The 19,954-nt window shown below is 61.1% G+C and overlaps 3 protein-coding genes across 4 annotated transcripts; 2 read left to right on the top strand and 1 right to left on the bottom strand.

Annotated features, from left to right (window-relative positions):
• Window positions 1-3,888, top strand: LOC132075733 (tubulin alpha-5 chain). Its single transcript, XM_059476409.1, has 4 exons — window positions 1-90; window positions 1,714-1,936; window positions 2,482-2,630; window positions 2,839-3,888. Exons 1-4 carry the CDS (start codon window positions 88-90, stop codon window positions 3,808-3,810), a joined length of 1,347 nt encoding a protein of 448 aa, XP_059332392.1. The 5' UTR covers window positions 1-87; the 3' UTR covers window positions 3,811-3,888.
• Window positions 3,889-4,967: 1,079 nt separating this feature from the next.
• Window positions 4,968-19,894, bottom strand: LOC132075434 (serine/threonine-protein kinase 16-like). Of its 2 annotated transcripts, XM_059475861.1 has the most exons (21): window positions 19,870-19,894; window positions 19,547-19,696; window positions 19,142-19,251; window positions 18,650-18,752; window positions 18,067-18,251; window positions 17,677-17,792; window positions 17,409-17,562; window positions 16,992-17,214; window positions 16,714-16,815; window positions 16,380-16,526; window positions 16,190-16,288; window positions 15,503-15,767; window positions 14,909-15,020; window positions 14,635-14,802; window positions 14,457-14,527; window positions 6,417-6,636; window positions 6,211-6,344; window positions 6,016-6,136; window positions 5,846-5,941; window positions 5,654-5,775; window positions 4,968-5,567 (listed from the first exon to the last, which is right to left on the bottom strand). In XM_059475861.1, exons 2-21 carry the CDS (start codon window positions 19,665-19,667, stop codon window positions 5,429-5,431), a joined length of 2,808 nt encoding a protein of 935 aa, XP_059331844.1. In that variant the 5' UTR covers window positions 19,668-19,696; window positions 19,870-19,894; the 3' UTR covers window positions 4,968-5,428. The 2 variants fall into 2 exon arrangements, with proteins under 2 accessions (XP_059331844.1, XP_059331843.1); XM_059475860.1 differs by lacking the exons at window positions 14,457-14,527; window positions 14,635-14,802; window positions 14,909-15,020; ... (10 more) ...; window positions 19,547-19,696; window positions 19,870-19,894 and adding an exon at window positions 7,248-7,344.
• GLB1L (galactosidase beta 1 like) lies at window positions 7,840-13,067 on the top strand. Its single transcript, XM_059475975.1, has 16 exons — window positions 7,840-7,995; window positions 8,415-8,587; window positions 8,900-9,050; window positions 9,300-9,360; window positions 9,620-9,714; window positions 10,090-10,270; window positions 10,352-10,410; window positions 10,518-10,639; window positions 10,857-10,897; window positions 11,144-11,262; window positions 11,376-11,450; window positions 11,529-11,618; window positions 11,748-11,861; window positions 12,115-12,246; window positions 12,553-12,768; window positions 12,845-13,067. Exons 1-16 carry the CDS (start codon window positions 7,942-7,944, stop codon window positions 13,061-13,063), a joined length of 1,902 nt encoding a protein of 633 aa, XP_059331958.1. The 5' UTR covers window positions 7,840-7,941; the 3' UTR covers window positions 13,064-13,067.
• Window positions 19,895-19,954: the final 60 nt, after the last annotated feature.

The raw sequence follows: 19,954 nt of genomic DNA on the forward strand, positions 1-19,954 counted from the left end.
GCGCTGCGGCGGGGATTGCAGCAGCCGCAGCTCCGCGCCGAGCCGCGCCGCACCGAGCCCGGGACAGCCCGCACCGCCCGCCGCAACATGGTGAGTGCGGGCCGGGGGCGGGCACGGCGGCGGGGGCGCGCCCGGACCCCCGGCAGTGCCCCCGCAGCGCCGTGCCCGCTGGAGCCGCCGCGACGCGCCCCCTCCTTCCCGCCGTGACCTTGGGCAGCGCTGCCGGCCCCTGCCCGGGGCAGCCGCGCCCCCATCGCGCTGTGCCCCCCTCCCCGCCGCCACCGGCACCGGGGCGCCTGCCCCCCCCCGCCACCGGCACCGCCACCGGCGGCGCAGCGCGGGGGGGCGCTGGGACAGAGCGGGGTGACCTCTCCGGCGGGCAGCGGTGGCCGCGGATGGACGGGGACAGCTGCCGAGGGCGGAGGCGCCCTCCGGGCACCGGGGGCCGGAGCGGGGCGCTCGGCGGGGCTCTCCCCGCGGCAGCGCCCGCCCCATCGGGGCTGGCGGCGGGGAACGGCGGTGGGGGTCCCGTCGCTGCAGTCCCGTCCCGCGGGCGGCTGTTAGCGGCGGAGCGGGCTGCGGACGCTCTCGGGAGCGGGCAGTGGCCGCTGCCCTCGCCCGGGGCCGCAGCTTCTATATTTAGCGGCTCAGGAGTGGGCCGGGGCCGTGCCAGAAGGCGCAGCGCAGCGCTCTGCCCGCCCCAGCGCTGCCCGGGCCCTGCCGGGGAACCTGCCCCCGGCTGCCCTCCCTTCCTCCCCGTGGCTGGGGCTGCTCTTGGCCCTCCCGCAGCAAGAAGGAGCCCTTGTCCTCCCCGAGTGCTGCACCGGGGCACGGACCCCATCGCGGCTAAGGGCACTGTGCAGTCGGGGAATGCAGGAGTGAATTGCTCCAGGAGCTCGAGGCTGAGTCGGGGTGTCCTGCTCAGGGAGGCAGGGGTGCCGGGAGCAGTCAAACAGGGATGCTGGGACTAGCAGAGGCGGGTGCCAGGGACAGCAGAGGAGGGATGCAGGAGTAGCGGAACAGGCCTGCACCTCCTGAATCGAGTGCGTGAGGCACATCTCCAGCTCACAGCCTGTTCCTCACGGAGCGCTTCTACCAACACGGGTTTTGCAGCACAGGGTTAAGACTGTGTAGCCCAGGGAATCTGTGCTGCCTCAGAAACTGCTGGTCTTCATTGCCAGCCCTTACCTGGCTGCCACCTACCACCCTTGTGTCCCCAAGGCCCCTGACCCCATGATACTGCTTATCTGGCTCTGGAGCAGCAGGCAGAGGGGTTTGCCCATGTTGATTGCCCCTGATGGGTTAAATGTGTGTACCTGTCAGCTGAGCTCCTCACTGGACTGCTGTTGCACAGGGAAGGGGCTGAGGCTGCCAGGGACCCCAGCAGAGTAGCTGAGCCTGGCTCTGCTCCTCTTACTGCTGGAGGACAGGCCCAGCCAGAGTCCATTGAACTGGTGGCCCCTAGTGAGGGCAGGGGCCAGAGGGATGCCAGATCTGGCTTTTGATCCAGCATGGTGCCTGTGCATGGCTGAGAGCAACGCCAGTTATGGGGAGTCCCTCAGGAGGTCACCCAAAGGAAAATGCCCTCTCTGGGACCACTGACCAGAGAAGGTCCGGTGTGGGTGACTGTGTGGCACTGGCACCAGCTAGAGCCCTCCCTGGAGCAGGCAGGACAGAGCTGTGCCAGGATGTGACCCTGCCTCCCCTCCGCAGCGCGAGTGCATCTCCGTGCACGTCGGCCAGGCCGGCGTCCAGATGGGCAACACGTGCTGGGAGCTGTACTGCCTGGAGCACGGCATCCAGCCTGACGGGCAGATGCCCAGCGACAAAACCATCGGCGGCGGGGATGACTCCTTCACCACCTTCTTCTGTGAGACTGGTGCTGGCAAGCATGTGCCACGGGCCATCTTCGTGGACCTGGAGCCCACCGTGATTGGTGAGGGCACCCCAACTGGGCTCTGATAGTGGTCATTATTTTGGGCAACAGCCCACTGCAGGACGCTCCTTGGAGTTCACACAGCCTGAGGTGCCCCAGGGGTGGGTAGCAGGCAGCTGGTACTCATGGTCTTCTGACAATATCCTGCACCGAGTTCGACCCGAGGGCCCTTTTTTTTTCCCCAGGAGAACCACAAACATGAGCACCTGCTTTTGTTCTTGAAGTGTCCTAGAGTCAGCGGTGCTTGTACCACATGTGCACAGAGAGAAACCAGCCCAACCGGCACGGCAGCTCCTGCTGCGCTGTGGGCAGGCAGCTCCTGAAGGGTGGGAGAAGCTGAGCTGCGCAGGGAGGTGGCAGCCACCTCCTCATGCCAGAGAAACTTGATGCTGGCGTTGGCTCTGCTGACGTGTGGGTCCTTGGCCATGCCACGGGGGCAGGCGGAGCCAAGGGGAGGGATGGCTGCTAGCACCCACGTGTCTGCTTGGCGGCCGGCTCAAAGCAGCCGCCTCCCCTGGGCTCAACCTGCCCCTGTTCTCTCCTAGATGAGGTTCGGGGAGGAGTCTACCGGCAGCTCTTCCACCCCGAGCAGCTCATTACTGGCAAGGAGGATGCTGCCAACAACTACGCCCGTGGGCACTACACCATCGGCAAAGAGATCATTGATCAGGTGCTGGACAGGATCCGTAAGCTGGTGAGTGACTGCAGAGAGGGGATATGTCTCCCTGGACTGGGGTCCAGCATCCTGCTGGGGCTCAGAACACACTGCAAGCCATGCTGTGCCCTGGGTGGGATCCACAGCTGACCAGGGCAGGGATACACCAGGTCCTGAAGGGACTTGTGGACAGCCGGACTGTCACAAGAAATGTATCTCAGAGTAATCTCTCGTCATCTCTCCACAGGCTGACCAGTGCACAGGCCTCCAGGGCTTCCTGGTGTTTCACAGTTTTGGAGGTGGCACCGGCTCTGGATTCACATCCCTGTTGATGGAGCGACTCTCCGTTGATTACGGCAAGAAATCCAAGCTGGAATTCTCCATCTACCCAGCACCACAAGTTTCCACTGCTGTGGTGGAGCCCTACAACTCCATTCTCACCACCCACACTACACTGGAGCACTCGGACTGTGCTTTCATGGTGGACAACGAGGCCATCTACGACATCTGCCGCCGCAACCTGGACATCGAGCGCCCAACCTACACCAACTTGAACAGACTCATCAGTCAGATTGTCTCTTCCATCACAGCGTCACTACGGTTTGATGGAGCCCTGAATGTGGATCTGACCGAGTTCCAGACCAACCTGGTGCCCTACCCTCGCATTCACTTCCCCCTGGCCACCTATGCCCCTGTCATCTCCGCAGAGAAGGCTTATCACGAGCAGCTGTCAGTCGCTGAAATCACCAACTCGTGCTTCGAGCCGGCTAACCAGATGGTGAAGTGTGACCCTCGCCATGGCAAGTACATGGCGTGCTGCCTGCTGTACCGCGGGGACGTGGTGCCCAAGGACGTCAACGCCGCCATCGCCACCATCAAGACCAAGCGCAGCATCCAGTTTGTGGACTGGTGCCCCACGGGCTTCAAGGTGGGCATCAACTACCAGCCCCCCACGGTGGTGCCAGGGGGGGACCTGGCCAAGGTGCAGCGCGCCGTCTGCATGCTCAGCAACACCACGGCCATCGCCGAGGCCTGGGCTCGCCTGGACCACAAGTTTGACCTGATGTACGCCAAGCGCGCCTTCGTGCACTGGTACGTGGGCGAGGGCATGGAGGAAGGGGAGTTCTCTGAGGCACGGGAAGACATGGCCGCTCTGGAGAAGGATTACGAGGAAGTGGGCCTGGACTCCTACGAGGATGAAGAAGAGGGTGAGGAGTAAAGAAGCCTCAGCCAAAAAAGGACCACGCTCCTTCCCTGTGTTACCTGCAAACCCTTTGCAATAAACCGTTTCAGAGCCTCTGTGTCTCCCAGTATCCCCCCAGCTGTATCGGTTTCTTGCCAGGTCAGGTGTGTGGTGAGTGCTTCAGCCCTGCTACTGGTGCTGCTATGCTTCCTCCCAGTGCTCTACTCCAGCTCCAGCTTGCTACCTGTGCAGGTAAGAGCCCTGGGGTCTAGTCCCTGGTGCCCTGGCACACATCCCACCCCACTCGTTGCTCCAGCCAGGGGTGGGAACTGCTTCCTCTTGTGATATATGGCCCCGCATTGTATCCTGGAGCTCAGGAGAGCAGATTTAGTCTGAGCAAGAAAAGAACGGCAGCTTTTAGGTCTTCTCCTCAAGTGCAGCCCAAGGGTAGGTGGGCTTGCCTGGAAAGATAGTGGTTGAAGCAGTGGGAGCAGTGCAGCCCTGCCCCTGTGGTCACCATCCAGGGCGAGGAGTGTGCCCGGTCTCTGGTGCAGTGGGTGCACCCTGCAATGGCACCCAGCATGGCCGGACCCTGCGGCTGCTGTACTGCTGTGTGCGGTGAGAGGATTAAAGGAGGGCAATGCTCCCTGTCAAACTGCTTGTCTGCATCTCATTTTTTACCCCCTCTCTGTGGGTAGCCCACCTGCTGGAGCCCCAGTGAGCCCCTCTAGCCAAGGCTCCCCCCTGGGCTGGGGATGTTCTCAGTGTTGGGGTGGTTGTGCTGTCCCCATGCTCTGCATACCCCCACCAGAGCAGAGCTGCTGCTCCTGCCTCCCAAGGTCCGGCAGCTTCCCAGTCTGGGCATCTCCCTCCCTCTTCATGGGCAGCAGAGTTCTGCCTGTACCCGTGCCGCTGCCTGCCTGCCTTTGCTGATCCCTGTCCCGCAGTGCCCAGCTCTGGAGGTTCTGAACAGCAGTGTCTGGCTCCAGCTGCAGTTGTGTTAGCTCCCAATAGGAGCATTCTGGGGCCAGGGATTAACTTTCCCTGCTTACTGCTAATGCTCTGGCTATGCTGCCCCGGCTGGCCTCCGCTGCCCTTCGCCTCCAGCAACGCTTGGCTGCCTAACCCAGACAGGCCTGCTCTTCCCATGGCCCGGCAGAACCCCTCCCTGCAGACAGGGACACAGCCACAGCTCTGCAAGAACATACTTTACTTCAAACACAAGGCAACATCGGTGCCAGGAGCAATGGCAGGGTGGGCACTCCCTCTGCCTCCCTCCAGCACGGCACCGGGGTCCGGCCCGCAGCTCTGCTCCGGGCAGCAGCAACCTTCCTGGGGCACAGAGCTGCAGGACAGCGGCTCCATCCCCAGGAGGGGTCCCACAACATCTTCTTCTGCAACCCCCAGGGAAGGCAGCAGTTGGCAAGGGACCCATGTTTAGCAGCAGATCACATGTCCACAGGTCAGGGGCACAGACCAAGGCCCAGGCAGCAACATCCAGGGCACAGAACACTCCAAATCCAACACACCTCCGGCAGCTCTCCCCCAGGGCATCAATCCACTGTGCAACAGGTCTGCAGGGCAGCAGGGATTAGGGCAGCTGCTTTTCCCCTGGCTCAGCCTCAGGATGTGTCATCACTGGAAGGGGATGGGCTCAGATCTGTGTGGTGTCCTGCCCTGATGGTGCTGCCTGCAGCCCCTCCAGCTGGTGGATGATTTCATTTATGCTGGGTCTCTCCTGGGGGTTCACTGTCATCATGGAGAAGAGCAGGCGTTGCAAGGCAGCCGAGTATCTGCAAGAAAGAGCAGGGGGAGGACCCATGTGGTGCACAGGACAGGGGGCCACCCAGGAACGGGGTCACCCTCCCCAGCCCCTCACCTGGTCGTGGAGGGCAACGTGAGGGGGTTCTGAACCGCCAGAGCCACACTGTCACCCTTCTGGAAGATGGCATCATAGGGGCCCTCTCCAAACATCATGCAGTACAGCACACAACCTAAGGACTGGAGCGAGGTGGTGTCAGTGCAGCGCTGTAGCAGTGGGATGGGGGAGGCCAGAGGGCCGGATCCTTACCCAGATATCCGTACGCTCGTCTATCACACACTGGCTCGGCACTGTGAAGAGCTCGGGGGCACGGTAAGAGATGGTGCAGCGCTGGGCAGCCCAGTCCTGCAAAGGGGAGGATGGGGATGAAGGGATTGGAGCAGGGACAGGCTCATGGGGTGATGTCCCAGGGCACCCACCTGCACAGCCATGGCCTCCCGAGAGCTGTTGACTTCGATGCGAGCTTGGTTCATGGAGCCCAGGTCCATCAGCACAGGCTGGTCATCCTCATCCAGCAGCACATTGGTGGGCTTGAGGTCCCTGTGGGGATGGACATCACTGAGTGCCCACCGGGGCCCCTGCCAGTCCCCCCAGCCAGTGCTGCCACCCCTCACCTGTGTGCATAGCCCTTGCTGTGGATGGCCTGCAGCCCACGGCAGATCCCATGGAGGATGAGGAGGATCCGCTGCTCTGGCATGAAGCTGCCTTTCTCTCGCAGTGCTTCCACCTCTCTCCAGAGGGTTCCGCCCTGGCAAACACAAGCAGCTGGTCACCACCGCTGCTTCAGGGGTGGTGGGGCAGCCAGGAAAGCCCTCCTCACCTGCACATAGGGCAGGAGAAGCCAGGCTTCGTGCTTGGTGCCCTTCTCCACCATGCAGTGGGCCACCAGGCGCAGGATGTTGGGGTGGTCGAAGAGGCCGTGCATCTCCACCTCGTGCAGGGCGGCCTGGCGGTCCTCCTTGTCGTGGCACAGGATGCGCTTCAGGGCGTAGAAGCGCCCGTCCCGCAGCCCCTCCACCAGGTCCACATAGCTGAAACCCCTGCAAGGAGTCAAGAACAGCGTGGGATTGTGGGCTGTGACATCCATGCTGGGGCCCTGTGCCCAGTCTCATCTACAAGCACCCAGGGGAGGGGGACAAAGGGCAGCATGAATTCCCCAGGTGTGCACATCTCCCCATCTTGCAGGCACCTGTGAGGAACCCAAAGCATCCCCTCTCTGTTTGAAAAACCCCACTGGCTCAAACATCCCTACTCCCACGGCTCCAAACACCGACTTCTAAGAATGACCAACCCCTCCCTGTCACTCAGCAGGAGAATAATTTGTCATGCACAAGCACCCCAATGCTGAAGCATCATCCTTCACCAAGCCCAAGTACTACCCCAAGCCCCAAGGTGACCTGAGCTCAGGCATCTCCACACCCTGCCCGAGCATCCCGTGCCTGAGTATCACCCCATGCCCAAGCAGGTCCTCATGCACAATCACCTCCCATGCCTGAACATCACCCCAATGCCAAATCACCTCCCATGCACAAGCACGCCCAAGCATCCCCCCCCACGCCCGAGCACGCCCTCGGCCCCCCCTTGCCCGAGCATCCCTCCCGGAGCTCGGGAACCCCCGCCCGAGACCCCCGCGCCCCAGCCGGCCGCGCACCCCTCTGCCAGGCGGTGGAGCAGGAGGTACCGCGCTCCCCCCAGGCTGACGGTGCCCCGGGAGCAGACGCACAGCGTCTGCCCCATCGCCCGGCCGCGTCATCGCCCGGGGCCGCCGCGCGTCACCGCCCGTCACCGCCGCGTCACCCGGCGGGCGGGGCCGCACCGCCTCCGCTCCGATGGCCCGAGCTGCCGGCCCTCCGCCTTGCGGCGGGCTCGTCCTGTCCTGCAGCACCGCCCGGCACCCCTGTCACTAGCTCTGTCACCAGCTCTAGCCCTCGGCCTGGGGACGGTTTCCTTCCCCTCACCCGGCAGCAGCAGCCCTCAGTTTCCATCACCACCGCTCTGATGGAGCAAGCGGACTGAGTTCAATGGAAGGCTTCTGCCTGCTGGTGACGCTTTTACAAGGCTCCTTGTCCCCTCACTTTGATTGTCACTCCGCACCCCACTGGGCACCAGCGGTGTGCCCGCCGGCCGGAGCTGCATTCCCTGCTGGGGTGGGCTTAGCGGGGCTGGCCAGACCTGGAGGGTCGGAGCCGCCCATCCCTTTCCCGTGGTCCCGCCCCAGCTGTTCCAGCTGCCCGCGCTTGGGACCGAGAGAAGGAAGCGCTGGCCGAGATCCTTCCCGGGTCATGTGATGGTGGAGCCACGTCCAACCTCGTCCCCATCGCGGGCCCGCTGAGCCCCCGGCGAGGATGGCACTGCCGGCCCTGGGCCTGCTGCTGGCAGCGGGGCTCCTGCACACGCAGGTCAGCAAACAGGGTGGAGAGTCTGGGCGAAGCGCACGGGACTGAGCTGTGAAGGAGCGGGTGGGCCGCCTCCCGAATCTGCCTTCCCGATCGTCTCCCTGCTCGTCATGCGGTAGCTCCCTCCTGCAGCTGCCCATGTCCTGCCACAGTATCCCAGCTTGCATTTCCAGCTCCTTCCCTGCCTTCGCAGCACCCACCCCAGCAGCACCGTCCCCACAAATGCCACCAGCCCAGCCGGGGTGTTTGATTAGCGGGAGGCTCAGCTCCTCCCTCCTGCTCTCGCAGCACAGTTTGGCACCCACTTCGGGAGAGGGCACCTCCAAGAACCAGCCCCGTCAGTGCCTGTCCCGGGAAGCACAGGAAGGGCGGCTGGGCTCGGGGAGGTTCTGCAAGCCTCCAGCTCTTCCTTTTTCCTGCAGGCCTCCCCTTCAGCACGCTCCTTCCAGCTGGATTACGAGCACAACTGCTTCCTCAAGGACGGTGCCCCTTTCCGCTACATCTCGGGCAGCATCCACTATGCCCGCGTCCCGCGCCCTGCCTGGAGGGACCGGCTGCTCAAGATGTACATGAGCGGGCTCAGCGCTGTGCAGGTGTAAGCCATGGCCACAGCCCTGATAGTGCACCCCCCACAGCCACCATGGCCTTTCTGGGATCACTAGGAACAGAGACAAGGGTGTTGTCTGACCACAGGGAGCAAGCACCAACATTTGCACTTGGCTGTGAACCCCCAGACCACCCCTGCCAGACACAAGCATGAATGTGGGCTAGTTCCAATCCAGCCCAAGTTGCCATACTTAGCTCAGGCTGCAGGGCAGCTCCCAGAAGCAGAGGGACCAGCTGGTGGGATGGTTCCCTGTCATGCTGGGGTGTCCTTAGCTCCTGCATGCTGATCTCTCCTCTCCAGCTATGTCCCCTGGAACTACCATGAGACACTGCCAGGAGTTTATGACTTCACTGGGAACCGGGATGTGGAAGCCTTCCTGGACCTGACAGCTGAGCTGGGACTTCTGGTGATCCTGCGGCCAGGGCCCTACATCTGTGCAGAGTGGGAGATGGTGAGCCCCGGCCCCAGCCTGGCACAGAGGGGTGACGGGGGGGGTCTGGAAAGGGCACAGCAGGGTTGGCCCTTCTGGCTGTCGTGCTGACTCCAGTGCCATCCCCGCTGTGCCCAGCCTGCTGCCCCGAAGGCCACAGGCCGTGCTGGTGCCAAGCATTAGCATTGCACTGGCTGAGTTCAGCAGTGTGCAGGGCCAGGCTGCTGAGCAGTTTCTCTGCCTCCTTCTCTGCTGTGTGTGTTTCTCCAGGGTGGCTTGCCTGCCTGGCTGCTGTGGAAACCAGACATCATCCTGCGTACTTCCAACCCTGGTGAGGCTCAGCACAGGGCTCTGGCCACGCTGTCCTTACAGCCTGATGGCAGTCTTGGCATTGTCTCCACACACCTATCAGCTCTGCCTCTGTGGTCTTTCCCATCATCTTCTCCATCCTCTGAGAACCCCATAGTTTGTGCTCCATCTCCATTTCCCTATCTCACTTGACCCTGCCCCATCTGCAGTGTCTTCCTCCTGCCAGGCTTGGCTGCAGGTGGATGCTGCAGCCAGCCCCTGCCCTGCCTCTGTCCCTCCAGCCTACCTGGCAGCTGTGGACTCCTGGCTCCATGTTTTGCTGCCCAAGATCAAGCCACGCCTGTACCACCAGGGAGGGAACATCATCAGTGTGCAGGTAAGGTGCTGTGAGGCCTAGCTCCGTGCCCTGCTCTGGGTTGTCTTTGGATGTGCCCCAAAAAGCCACCGGTATCCCCTACACAATGACCTTACCCAGCAAAGCTCAGATAAATTCCTTACAACTTCTAGACCTAGATTTAAATCCAAGGGCTGGGAATCTGAGGTACCACAGATATGGTCTGAGGGGCACTGACAGAGCTGGAGCTCATGGTGGGACTGGAAGGTTATGCTCAGGACCCCCTTGGGGGTTGTCAGGACATCTGATGATGTCCAGAGGACAGGGGGGAGGCTGGTGCTCATCCCCGTGGGCAGTGGGACCTGTCTGCAGCCCTGCCACATGCATACTGCATGCCAGTCCCTGCCCTGCTCACAGGTGGAAAATGAATATGGGAGCTACTACGCCTGTGACCATGGATACCTGCGGCACCTGCTGGGCTCCTTCCGGGCGCTGCTGGGCAGTGAGGTGCTGCTCTTCACCACCGACAGCACGGGAGCCCAGGAGCTGCGCTGCGGCACCCTGCAGGGGCTCTACGCCACCGTCGACTTTGGGCCAGGTATCCTGGGGGGGAGGAGGAGAGGGAGGATGGGGGTCCCTCCTCTGTCCCGCTCAAACCCCCCCGTCTGCACCTCCACAGGATCCAATGTGACGGAGGCATTTGGTGCCCAGCGCCACGTGGAACCGAGGGGGCCCCTGGTGAGCTTGGCATGGGTGATGTGGGGGGAATGACCCACGACGGCTTTGGGGAGACAGGGGCGCCAGGCAGTGCCCAGGCTGCAGGTGACAGTGTCTTTGTCCCCCAGGTAAACTCTGAGTACTACACAGGTTGGCTGGACTACTGGGGCGAGGCACATGCCAGCACCAGTGCAGCGTGGGTGGCCCGGGGGCTGGAGGACATGCTGCAGCTGGGAGCCAGCATCAACATGCAAGTAGTCAGCTGGCAGAGGGCACAGCCACCAGGGCAGTGGGCATCACCTCTTGCCTTCATGCCACTGGGATCAGGCCAGCAGGGACTGTGGGTGCTGAGGGGAAGGGGCAGTGCCTGGTGAGCCCCTGCTGGGCCTGTGGGATTGCTGACCAGGCCTGGTGAGCCCCTGCTGGGCCTGTGGGGTTGCTGACCAGGCACTCTGGGTGTATCACAGGTACATGTTCCATGGAGGGACGAATTTTGCCTACTGGAGCGGTGAGTAGAGCCTTGCTCTGGGGAGGGAGGGGCACACTGCAGGGCTGGGGGCTTTCCTTGGCCATCCCTGAGAAACCTGCTTCAGGCTCTTGTTCTGTCCCATGGGGCAGGTTGACACATAGTCAAAGGCCCTTGAACCCAAGCTTGTCTTCTCCTGGGGACTCCTTTCGTGCCTATGCAGGGGCTTACAGTTCTGGGCCATGCCTCCTCACATTGCACTGCAGCCAGAGCCCCTTCCTTGGCCAGGAGCTGACTACAAGGGCCAGTACAAACCAGTGACCACCAGCTATGACTATGATGCCCCCCTGTCGGAGGCAGGAGACCCCACTGAGAAACTGTTTGCCATTCGCACGGTCATCAGCAAGGTAACAAACCTGGCAGGAGTAAGGGGACAGTTCTGGGCACTGCTGCTTGTGTAGCAGCAGGGCAGGGAACAGGTCCCTGCTTGCCATGGGGCAGCTGACAGTCTGCTGTTCAGTTCCAGCCCCTGCCAGCGGGCCCGATGCCACCTGCCACCCCCAAGTATGCCTATGGCTGGGTGGCCCTGCGCAAGGTGAGTGCCCATCCTGACGGCCGTACTGCCCCAGCATGGTACTGGTCACCTGCCCAGCACCCATCCCTCTCTTTGCAGTATGCTGACCTCCTGGATGTCTTTGATGTGCTGTGCCCCTCTGGGCCCATCCAGAGCCAGTTCCCTCTCACCTTTGAGGCCCTGAAGCAGGTGAGAGGCTGGGTGTAGTGGTAGACACTTGAGATGCTCTTGTCTGCCTGGCCCTGGCTCTGGGGCAGAGGAGCAGAGCTCACTTCCAGCTCCATTTCCCTTCCTGTGCCACTGCACTGTGTCCTGCAGGTCCATGGCTTTGTGGGGTACCACACACAGCTGCCCTGGGATGTCCCAGACCCAGCCACGCTGGGTGCTCCTCCCCACAGCATCTGTGACCGTGGCTATGTGATGCTGCAGAAGGTGAGGCTATGGGAGCACACCAGTCTCTGGGACAGTGCTCCAGAGGGCTCTGTCAGTGGGCACAGGTCTTGGGTCAGCCAGGGTGACAAAAGCCATACTGAGCCTTTGCAGGGTGGCTCTTGGGCCCAAATTTGCCTCCTTTGGGGGCAGAGAGCAGCCCTGGCTCTGGCAGCAGGGCGCTGTGTGCCTGCTAGCAGTGTTGGGGGTGGTGTGATCCAAACATGGGCCAGCAGCAGTGGCTTTGTGGCTTTAGGAGTACCAGGGAACGCTGGAGCGGGACGGGCAGACCACACTGCATGTAACGGGCAGGGCAGGGGACAGCCTGGACATCCTCATGGAGAACATGGGCAGGATCAGCTTCGGGGCCAACACCAGTGACTTCAAGGTAAGGGGAGGGCGCCGAGGCTCCAGAGGGGATGGCCTGGCAACCCATGTGACCAAACACCCTCTCTACTGCCACCTGAGACAGAGTCCAGCCTCGGTGGGGCTAATCCCAGTCCTGCTCCCTGGTTCATCTCAAACCTGCCAGGACAGGGCTCAGAGACCAGCACCCCTCTCCCCTTAGGCTGCTACAGCTGCCAGAGCCCTTTGCTCCTTAGAGGGGATCCCATCCCACCTTCACTGCTGCCAGGGCTGCCCCGAGTGTCCTGGCAGATACTGCTGCTTCACTTCCCCTCCTGTTCCATCTCAGGGCTTGCTGGGAAACCTCTCACTGAACTCCACGCCTCTCAGCAACTGGCTGATCTATCCCCTGGCAATAGACACCGCAGTCCAACAGGGCTGGCCCCACACTGCTCTGCCAAAATCAAGCAGTGGGGGCCGAGTGGGGCCAGCCTTCTACACTGGGACCTTTGAGACACCTGGCATTGCCTGGGACACCTTTGTGAAGTTCCCAGGTTGGAGCAAGGTAAGGCAGTGCATGACTGGGAAAGGGGTAAGAGTGGACCAGGACCCAGCTGAGTCCCATCTCCATCATCTTCCAGGGACTGCTGTGGATAAATGGCTTCAACCTGGGCCGGTACTGGAGCTGTCGTGGGCCCCAGCAGACCCTGTTTGTGCCTGGCTCGGTGCTGCATGCTGACCACCCCAACAACATCACAGTGCTGGAGCTGGAAGGGGCACCTCCCACGCCCCTCCTGCTCTTCCTTGACCGACCCCTTTACAACAGGACACTTGGCTGCAGCACCACGGCCACAGAGTAAACACTGCTGGGCACTGGCCTTGCCTCTCACTGGGGCTGGGGAGATGGCAGGGGGCTGATGAAGCACAGGGGCTAAGGGAAGTGGCACAGGTCCTGGCACAGACCTTTGGGGACAGGCCAGGCCTGTGATAATGACTAAGGGACCCAGGACTGAGTTTGATTTGCATGTCAATGCCACACTCATCCCAAATAGTTCCAGTGACCATGCTGATTCCCCCATGGCCAGGGGGTCAAGGCACCTTTTTATTAACAATGTAGGCAGAGGAAGTAGCTGCTAACATGATGGCTGAGATGCTGATGGCAGCCAGGAGAGGTAGAAGCACAGCCTTGGTGGTGTCCACAGGCATGCCTGGAGGTAGCTCAGGGCTGCAGGGTCTGTATGTGTCAGGATCTGTCCTTACACCTACAGATAGCAACCTGTGAGGTAGCCATGAGAAAAGCTGGCAGCAGGACCCCTGGCTGAAGCCAGGCCACCAAACAGTCCCAGCCCCTCACACTAGCACATGGAGACCTCTCAGTTATTAACTGTGCCAGATTCACCACCCAGAGTAATATTCATGCCCAGGGAGTGACATGGCCAGCTCAGTACCTCTGACCATCGCTGCTGCACAGGCTCTCCCTTGCTGCACAGCCAGTGCTCAGCCACGTCCCCACCACAGTGGTCCTTGGCAGGTGGCAGCAGCCTCCAGTGTTAGGTGTGGCCAGCCTGGGCCCGGCGGTGTGTTTGCAGGCAGGCCGTGGAGCAGAAGGAGAAGTCGAGGTAGTGGAAGGGGATCCGTCCCAACAGGGACTCTCCACACTGCCAGCAACGGCTGCAGGAAAGAGCAGAGCTGGCCCTGAGCAAAGGGGACACTTGCAAAAGAGTTAGTAGAGGAAAGGATTCCCTGCCTGGACTGTGACACAAACACCAGCAGCCTGAGGGAGCTGGAGCTCCTCTGGTCCCAAAGGGCTGATGTGCTCGCCCAGTGGCCTGGCCAGGACATGCTTGCTGGGGGACATGGTCTGTCAGAGCGTGATGTGAGGTACTTTGAGGCAGAATGAACATTCAGAGGCTTGGCCCTATAAAGGTTGTAAAGCCCCTGCCCAAGTAAGCATGAGGAATGCTGGCTGCCAACAAACCTGGTGGGGTGGCAGAGGAAAGTAACCAGGGACACAGGAGTGGCTGGGGCGTTGGCTTGCTGCAGATCTGGCTGCAAGTGGACCAAGTCATCCTTAGCAAAATATTTCAGGGGAGCAGGGCAAGAGAGGGAGGAAACTTTTACACAAGCACTACTGGGAATTGGGTGGTCAGGAATAGCTTTGGACTGGAAATGAGAACTGGAGCAAGAAAGGCAGGAAACAGCTGTACTGACATGGGAGGATTTGTCTTCAGACCATGCTGCTGGGATGGTTACCTGATGTTATGAGGAGTCATGCTGGCGTCCTGCAGCTGTGCAGCCAACCTCCTCTCAGCAGCCAGTGCCCTCTGGGGAGCAGAGACAGCTCAGCCCTGCAGCCCTGGGAGCTGCTGTGCCCAGAGGCCACCACATCAGCACTGCCCTCTCTGGGCTGGATCCCCTTCCCAATCCTCACCTTCTCCCTGTCAGACAGGGCTGCAAACCACTGCTTCCTTTCCTGCTCCTGCTCCTGGCACTGCTGCTCCTTCCGCTGTGCTTGCTCCCGCTGCTTCCGCTGGGCTTTCTGTGCCCGCTTCTTCTCCAGCTTCTTGGCCTCCATCTCCTGTGTCAGGGGCCCTGGCACCTGAGGGCAGGCAGCATCACCCACTGAGCTGGGGCAATGCACGAGTGGGAAGGAAGAGCTTTGCTCTGGGGCTCCCCTGTGGGTGAGGGCAGTGGGCAGCACCCACCTTGGCACGGCTGTAGTCGTACTTGTCCGGATGGGCCACCATGAACTTGCGGAAGGCATTGCGGGTCCGTCTGTCAGCAGAGCTGCAGTAAGGGGTCCTCTCCTGCCTGTCCCTGTGAGACAAGGGAGACCATCTCGCTCACACTGCCATCCTACTGTCTGCATCCCACTGGGCTGGGAGCCCAGAGAACCTCAGAGATAAGCAGTGTGTACTGTAGGCCACAGTATCACAGCCAAGGAGGGGGAAGTTCCTTATTCCTGTACAAGAATCCTCCAAGTCCTCCAAGTCTTTCTTAACCTCTCAAAGCCCCTGCATGGGGCTTTTGTCTCATCCTGGCCTTTGAAATAGGCCACCAATAAACCTGGGTGCACTTTGAGGCACTGCCCACCTGCTGCCATGCCAGACCAGGCAGGCAGAGAGAAGGGTGGTTCAGCTCCTAGCCCTCCCATAAAAACCCCGACGTCCCAGGTCACAGAAACCAATACTGGCTGTCCCAGGACAAGAGTGGCACCAGTTTATTGTGCCTGAGACAGGAGTGAGTCACTGGACTCCCACAGCTGAGGTTGTGAACCACTGGGTGCCCTGCAGCCATACCTGAGGGCAGGGTCCGCTCCTGCCTCCAGCAGCAGACACACAGCCTCAGCCCTGCCAGCCTGAGCTGCCACGTGAAGCAGGGTGCAGCCCTGCTCGTCCACGGGCTGGTTCAGCAGGGAGCGGGCCATATCCAGAGACTGCCCATCCTCACTGTGCTCTGGCAGGCCCCCATTCTCTGGCACTCCCAGGAGGTGCTGCAGTGTCTGCACATCCCCTGTCTTGCAGGCAGTGAACAGAGCGTCGCAGAGCTGGGTCTGAGGGTCTCCTGTGAGGAAAGAACAAGAGGGGAGTCCCATGGGCAGACTGGGCAGAGCAGCACTCTGGTCTGACCAGGGAACACACACAATGCCTCACCTTGCTAGCTGGATTTGGGCACTGCAGGATCTCCAGCACCTGCAGAGTCTGCAGCCATGTGCTATGGCATTGCTAGGCACTGTTGTCAGCAGCCAAGCCTCCTCCTAAAGCAAGACCCACTCCAATCCCCCCAGCACACCTGGCTTAGCCAGGTGCTGCCTGCCACCCTTGGCTCCAAAACACACAGCTCACTCGAAGGCAAATGACTGCACTAAAGACTTCCCAGACCCAGCTGTTCTGGGTATCTGCATGACAATGTGCTCTTCACCCCACTGAAAAGCCAGCAGTAAATGGGGCGGGCATCCAGCCAGCACAGCTCCAAACATCACTTACCTCCATTGCTCCAGGGAAGCAGCCCAGCCTCAGCCTCCCCCTGCAGCTCTGTCACATCCTCCAAGCCAGGCTGCCCATCCGTCTCTTTAGCACAAGGCCCTGCACAGGCAACACGTGAGGAAGAGGGTCAGAGTCAGCCTGCATCCCAGCCACGCCTTCCTACACTGCCTCTGCCAGTTCTTCCCCTCACCTTTCTCCACCTTCTTGTCCCTCTTCTTCCTCCTCTTGCGGTTTCGCTTGGGCATCACTTCAAACTCCCGGAGGTGCAAGGTCCCCAGTGTCACTTCCACAGTCTCCAGTTCCCCTGCAGGGCTTTCTTCCTCCTCCTCCTCTGGGGCTGAGGGGGGTGATAAGACTGGGGCTAAGGCTCCACACTCAGAATTAATCACTCAGGGCTCTAAGCCAAGAACACCCTGTCTTTCTCCTGTCCAGCCACACTCCGAAGCTGCAAATCTGGCCCATGCCATAACATCAGACCCCTCCTGCTTGCTCAGAGTCACGTCTCCCTCCATGGTTCAACTCACCAGTTGCGTCCTCCTGCAGGGGATCCACCTCTGCCTTCTGCTGCCTCTTTTGCCAGACCTTCCTGGGGGACCCAGTGATCTCCTCCAGTGGCGTGTCCTTCCCTGGGCAGCAAGGGTGCTCCCGTCATTGCCTGGGGACAGGGAGCACCCCATGTCTCCAGGGTCTGAGAGCTGAAGAGCTAGCACCTCCATCCCATAGGGTAGTGTCCCCTAATGCACAAGGGACCACGTCACCCCACCTGCCGTGACCCACAGGTATGAGGGCTGGCCCAACTCACCGTATACCTGCAAGCTGGCCAGCGCGGCGTGGACTCGCAGCACCTCCCGCAGGGTGGCCCTGCGGGTGCTGAGGGGGATGTGGCAGATGCGAGGGTCCCCTCGGGTGAGGGGAGGGCTCCTGCCACCAAAGAGCAGCGCACGGTTGTGATGAGGGGCCCGCAGGAAGATGCGCTGAGCTTCACTCAGGTGCTGTGCCCAGGCTGCCAGGAGGTCCTGAATATCCTGGGGAGAAAGGAGCTTTATGGGATCCTGAGCACACTACATGGGGCAAACATAGCTCCGGAGCAGGGATAAATCCAGAAGACAGTAGCCTCAGTCAGGCCCTGCCCTTTCTCCAGAGCCCACCGCCCCACCATGCCCTCCAGCAGCAGCGTGGCAGAGGCAGCAGGAGCACTCCCTGCCAAGTGCACCCTCACCTTGAGCAGAGCAGCCTCGTTGTAGCGGCGCAGGGAGGCCCCAGCGGATCTGGGGGCTGAGCCCGGGGTCTGGGCGTCCCGAAGGCTCTGCGCTGTGCCCCGCCGCGCTCGCACCGTGTACCGGTGGAAGGTCTTGTGCTCCTGCACCTGCAGGCTGTGGAGAGGGGCAGGCATGAGCCACAGAGCTTAGTGTGTGTGGCATTAACATGCAAGAGCAGCTCCAGCTGCCTGTGCCCAGAGGGACAGTCCCGCTGTGCCCCGTACTCACCCCCGGAACACTGCTCCTGCGAAGTGCCCACCACCCATCATCAGCACAACCCAGCACGTGCTTGCACTGAGGCTCTGCAGTGATGCTGTCAGCTCCAGCGGCTCCTCAATGTCACCCTGAGACACAGACACCCTTGCTAGTACCCATGGCATTACCTCCTTACCTCCTGCTGTCCCCAGGACAGAGACCAGCCTCTGTGCTAGCACCAGAAGCAGGTTTCTGGGAGCACCCCAGAGCCAAATAACAGCCATCAACAAGTCTGGGGCTCTGACCTGGCACCAGAGTCCACCCTTCCTACCACAGCAGGTAGACATGTCAGAAAGACACCTACACCCGAGTGTCACCACCCTATCTGGACTCCCTCTCCCAAACAGCTGGGCTGTAACTTGCCTTCCCTGTGAGCAGCACACAGCGGTAGGCAGAGATGAGCTGGCCCTTGGCATTGCGGAGCAGCACTTTGTGGGAGCGGGGAATCTGGGGGGTCCGGCCAGTGTCACTGACAGAGGGCAGCAACTCTGACTCGCTGCTCACATCAGAGCTATCCGAGTCAGATCCTGAGATGCTGGACACATCACCTGTGAGGAAAAGAAAGATGCAGTGAAATAAAACAAAGATTATCGAACAGCCTCCCCAAAACTCTCTAGATGACTTCAAGCACACTTGCAGAGTGTCCACAACCCCAGAAATGTTCTGTCAAATAACCCTATATATCACAAACAGGCTGTGACCTGGGGATATAGGAGTGTGGAGCTCTGGATCCCCAGACATGGTTAGGCAGGGGCTCAGTTAAAACATCCCCTTCTGCCTATAACAAATCCTAACAGCTCAGGAGCAGTGCTGGACCCTGAGAAGACCCCACAGGGACATAATAAAGGGACCCTGCACTAGCAGAAGGCTTCATCCCTGTACAGAGGAACCCCAGTGATGTTGCTGACAGCCCCTGGGTTCCAATGCAGACAATCCAGCTTCTCACCTGTGCGGGTTTTCTCCTCAAACATTTCCTCAGGCAGCGTCCGGCGCCCCAGGAGTCGCTGCTTCAGGTTGAAGCGGTGCCAGTCAAGACGGTAGTGCTCAGTCTGTGGAGCAAAAAGCATGAGCTGGCAGCATCCTGGTGGTCCATGAAAGCCATCACCACCAAAGGGCATGAGGTGACAGAACCCAAGGACTAAACTGATGGTGGGCTCCTTCAGCAGTCCTGACTGGAAAATCACACTATATTAAGGAGTTACCCATGAAACAATTAACCTGGACAAGTACAGGCCTGTGCTGCACTTATCCTTTATTTCTAGTAAATGATACCTTTAATTGATAACATACAAGGTTTGAGTGCCAGATCCCAATAGGTCGTGAGCAGTGGGCAAACAGCCAGCACTTGGTTGCACCATGCTGGGGCTGAGCTTCCACAGCAGGATCCCACCGGTCATGCAAGCCCCAGTCCCACCTCACACTGCTCAGCCCGGCTCACCTGCTCCTCCCGACTCCCAAACACCTGCCCGCAGGTCAAGCAGCACATCCTCTCTGGCACCTCGGTGACACCATGGGGATTCTCCTCACAGCTGGCTGCTGCAGGTTTCTCTGGAAGAACGAGAGAGGGCTGTGCACAGGCAGCCCCGCAAGGAGTGGAGAGTCCTCTGTCCCTCCTCAGCCAACCCAAAGAAACATATGGTAGAAGGAGCTTCGGGGACCTTGAGGTGTCACCGGAAGAAAACCCATTTACCCACCCACCCACCCACCCACGCAGCAGGTAGCTCCCATGGCCAAGCTCAGGGGTGATCACCCAAGCTGAGTTAGGGACAGAACACAAATCTGTGGCGGACACGAGCTTAGTGAGAGAACCTCCCTCCCGCCGTTCCCGGGGAGCCCCACGCACCGTGGCTCGCAGGAGCCGGCGGGGCAGCACCCGCATCCGCAGCAGCTCCGGTGACCAGGCTCAGCCCGCGCAGCAGTTCAGGGTCCTGGGCGGCCTCAAACACCGACCAGCTCTCCGGCATGGCTACTGCTTTCAGGCACGGGACAGCGTCTGAGGAACGGACCCGTCGGGAACCACCCGCCAGCGACCGCCCCGACACCGGCCACACCGCTCTGCCCCGGTCCGAGCTCAGTGTTCGGGATAATCCCGGACCGCGCCCGGGGTCCGTGCGCGATCCCCCTTCCCCGAGCCGCCGCACCCCTGTCACCGCCGCATCCCCGTACCCCCGTCACTCCCGGGGCCGGTCCCTCGTGCCCGCCCCGCCGCTCACGCGCGGCCGCCGCCGCCGGGCCCGGAAGCGCCGCTCGT

This window comes from Ammospiza nelsoni, chromosome 7 (genome assembly GCF_027579445.1).
Source record: "Ammospiza nelsoni isolate bAmmNel1 chromosome 7, bAmmNel1.pri, whole genome shotgun sequence".
NCBI lineage: Eukaryota > Metazoa > Chordata > Aves > Passeriformes > Passerellidae > Ammospiza > Ammospiza nelsoni.

Bases quoted from the DNA above. Each gene is read 5' to 3' on its own strand.
- LOC132075733 (XM_059476409.1), top strand. The intron at 1,937-2,481 runs GTGAGGGCACCC...GTTCTCTCCTAG, and splicing joins CCTGGAGCCCACCGTGATTG to ATGAGGTTCGGGGAGGAGTC. The intron at 2,631-2,838 runs GTGAGTGACTGC...ATCTCTCCACAG, and splicing joins TGGACAGGATCCGTAAGCTG to GCTGACCAGTGCACAGGCCT.
- GLB1L (XM_059475975.1), top strand. From the start codon at position 7,942: ATGGCACTGCCGGCCCTGGGCCTGCTGCTGGCAGCGGGGCTCCTGCAC. The intron at 9,715-10,089 runs GTAAGGTGCTGT...CCCTGCTCACAG, and splicing joins GGAACATCATCAGTGTGCAG to GTGGAAAATGAATATGGGAG. The intron at 11,263-11,375 runs GTAACAAACCTG...TCTGCTGTTCAG, and splicing joins TTCGCACGGTCATCAGCAAG to TTCCAGCCCCTGCCAGCGGG.
- LOC132075434 (XM_059475861.1), bottom strand. From the start codon at position 19,667: ATGCCGGAGAGCTGGTCGGTGTTTGAGGCCGCCCAGGACCCTGAACTG. The intron at 17,215-17,408 runs GTGAGGGTGCAC...CTTTCTCCCCAG, and splicing joins ACGAGGCTGCTCTGCTCAAG to GATATTCAGGACCTCCTGGC. The intron at 5,776-5,845 runs GTAAGGATCCGG...ACCTCGCTCCAG, and splicing joins ACGAGCGTACGGATATCTGG to TCCTTAGGTTGTGTGCTGTA.